Source organism: Brassica oleracea, unplaced genomic scaffold (genome assembly GCF_000695525.1).
Source record: "Brassica oleracea var. oleracea cultivar TO1000 unplaced genomic scaffold, BOL UnpScaffold01168, whole genome shotgun sequence".
NCBI classification, from domain to species: domain Eukaryota; kingdom Viridiplantae; phylum Streptophyta; class Magnoliopsida; order Brassicales; family Brassicaceae; genus Brassica; species Brassica oleracea.
In genome coordinates, this window is record NW_013617724.1 from 1940 (window position 1) to 4558 (window position 2619).

A 2619-nucleotide genomic window follows, 5' to 3' on the forward strand; every position below is an offset into this window, starting at 1 on the left:
TGTTTGTACGAGATTCAGTTGATCGGAATGATGAACTTCAAGATGGGTGACTAAAGACGTTTTTATTAGAATCCGACAAAGGGTTACAAGATTGATGGGAAATAAGGAGACAAGATTTGAGGTCTAAGCAACAAGATCAGAATGATCGTTTAGAAACCCTAGATCTAGCCGCTTAGTGTGTAGGTTGTCCCAAAGTCCTCTCCTCGTTGCCTCCTCCTCCACTCTTATAGCGCCTCTGTTCGTGATGCCCTAATCACACTTATCCTATGGGCCCTGTCACCAAAGGCCGAGTATGCGGGCCTTGGTATTATTTCGTCTAAGCCGAGTACGACTGATCATCTTAGCCGATTGGCTTAAAGTACTCTAGGGTCGAGCCGACGTCTTTAGCCGCTAAGCCCGACTAAACTCAACCGAAATTGTCGGGCTATAGCCTGTTATTTGATGGGCCTTGTGGAAGGATGCAATCCATCTCCTACAAATATTCATAATTAATATTTCTCAAAATTATACAAAATACCTTTAAAATATAGAAAATCTTACTTTCAGTATTAATTAGATATGGATCTACTTACAAAAGCTCTATCAGATTCATAACCAAGATAAACATAAAAAGAGAGAGGAAATGACGAGACACTCGGTAAAAATCTCAGCCGCCTCTCATAGAAAAGATAGAGGAGTAAAATCTAATGTCAAGAACTGAAAAATCCCAAAAAATAAGTGGTAAGAGAAATCAGAAATCGACGAGATGAGCAGAGAAATCAGGAATCCTAGAGACAGCTGAAGAAGGTGAGGGAAGGAGGAAAGCGCCGATCCGTAAGGCGTTTCTGTCGCCGGTACGCCGTGGAAGAATCCCGGCGGTGAGTTTAGCGAGAGCCGTCGTGTACTCCACTAGTAACTCAGTTATTATCACCACTGAGATCATCTTTTCTCTTGACCTTCTTGTTTTTCTATGTGATATATACGCGAAGAAAATGTGAGTAGTGAAGAAGACAAGAGACTTCATTGTGTTTATATAGGCGACATTTTTTCACTTTCAAGTAGTCGAGAGAGAGAAAAAAAACAAAATATACTAGAACTTTGTCTGACGGATATTTATTTTTGCTTTTTTATACTGTACATGATATCATTTTAACATTTATTAGTTAATATTTTAAATATTTATCTTGTTTTAAAATGTTTATAAACATAATAATTAAATAGTTTACATGCTGTAAAAAATTGACTTGTGCGCTATATACTAAACATTCGACTAATATTGATCCATTAATATATTTGAGTAATCTTTCTCTTAAAACGAAATTGTTTCTCAAATATAATAGTATTTTAAATATTTTGATTAAATATAGGTTATATGGCAAGATTTAGATTTATCAGAAAAGAAATATTGCTATAAACATTAAATATTATTTTACAAGTAATTCAATAATATTTAAATATTAATATATATAGATTTTATTGTTAAAAATAATTAATATATAGTAACTGAAAAGGTGAAAAAAATATTTTAGAAATATTTGATATATATATTAAGCGAGATTTAGATAGACTAAAATGAATATTCAGTTATAAACAATTCATATTATTCTACATTTAATTCAAAAATATTTAATCTTATCATAGAAAGATTTTATTGTTGAAAATAATTAATGAAAACCGTAATGGTTAAACATATATATTTGAAATATTCAAAATACATATATTTTAGGCCTTCCAAACTAAATATGCGGGGAATATAATACTTGGAAAATATTACATAATATTATTAAAAATCATTTTTAAACTTGAATTTTAATATAAGTTAGCTAAATTATTTTAGGAAATATCTTGAACACAAAAATTTAGTTAAATTTTATTTAGGAAATAATTTAATAAATTAAGAAAAAAAATGATTACTTAAAATTACGGCTATTTTAATACTTCAACGGGAAAAAATTAGAATTGTTATGAAAGACAGCTAAGAAAGCCAGCAGCCAGCCGTTTATGTTGAAAAATATAAAAGATGTGGGGCCCGCTGTACTATTTGCACAGTAAATTTCTTTATATATATGAACGTTTTTCGTTCATTTGTAATCACACCTCAACTTCTCTTCTCTCTAATAATAAACTCTCTGTATCAGTGTCAAATTTCTACGGGTATAAAATTTCGCCCTTATCTAAATTCCTGCGATACAATAAAATTCCAGTTCTTTTTATAACACGTTATCAGCACGATCACTCTGCGATTCGGTAAAATTTATTTGTATCATTTATACCCTGTTATAATGGTCGGTATACCGCCTCTACTATTATTTATATTCTGTTTATTATTTATTGGTCGGCGCCTTATATTCTGTTTATTATTAATTGGTCGGCCGAGCCACCGTATAATTTATTTATTACTCTGCATTGATCCGCTGAGCCGGCACATGATTTGTTGTCATAACATAAATATTTTATTGTCATAATTTTTTACTTTTATGAAATTTTATAGATTTGATTGACCGTTTAATACGATATTTTCAGACTAATTTTTGGTGCACTCGATTTAACCCCAACGGTCACAAAGAAAATTTTTCAAAAATTTCCCCTTTCTCCAACGGTCATGAACAGTAATTTTCATCTATAAATACAACTCATTTT

The 2619-nt window shown here is 31.2% G+C and overlaps 1 protein-coding gene across 1 annotated transcript; it reads right to left on the bottom strand.

The window, feature by feature from the left end:
• Nucleotides 1–531: 531 nt before the first annotated feature.
• Nucleotides 532–950, bottom strand: LOC106320999. Its single transcript, XM_013759327.1, has one exon. It carries the CDS (start codon nucleotides 920–922, stop codon nucleotides 731–733), a length of 192 nt encoding a protein of 63 aa, XP_013614781.1. The 5' UTR covers nucleotides 923–950; the 3' UTR covers nucleotides 532–730.
• Nucleotides 951–2619: the final 1669 nt, after the last annotated feature.

What these genes read in the sequence shown, in the direction of transcription:
- LOC106320999 (XM_013759327.1), bottom strand. Translation starts at nt 922, where the DNA reads ATGATCTCAGTGGTGATAATAACTGAGTTACTAGTGGAGTACACGACG.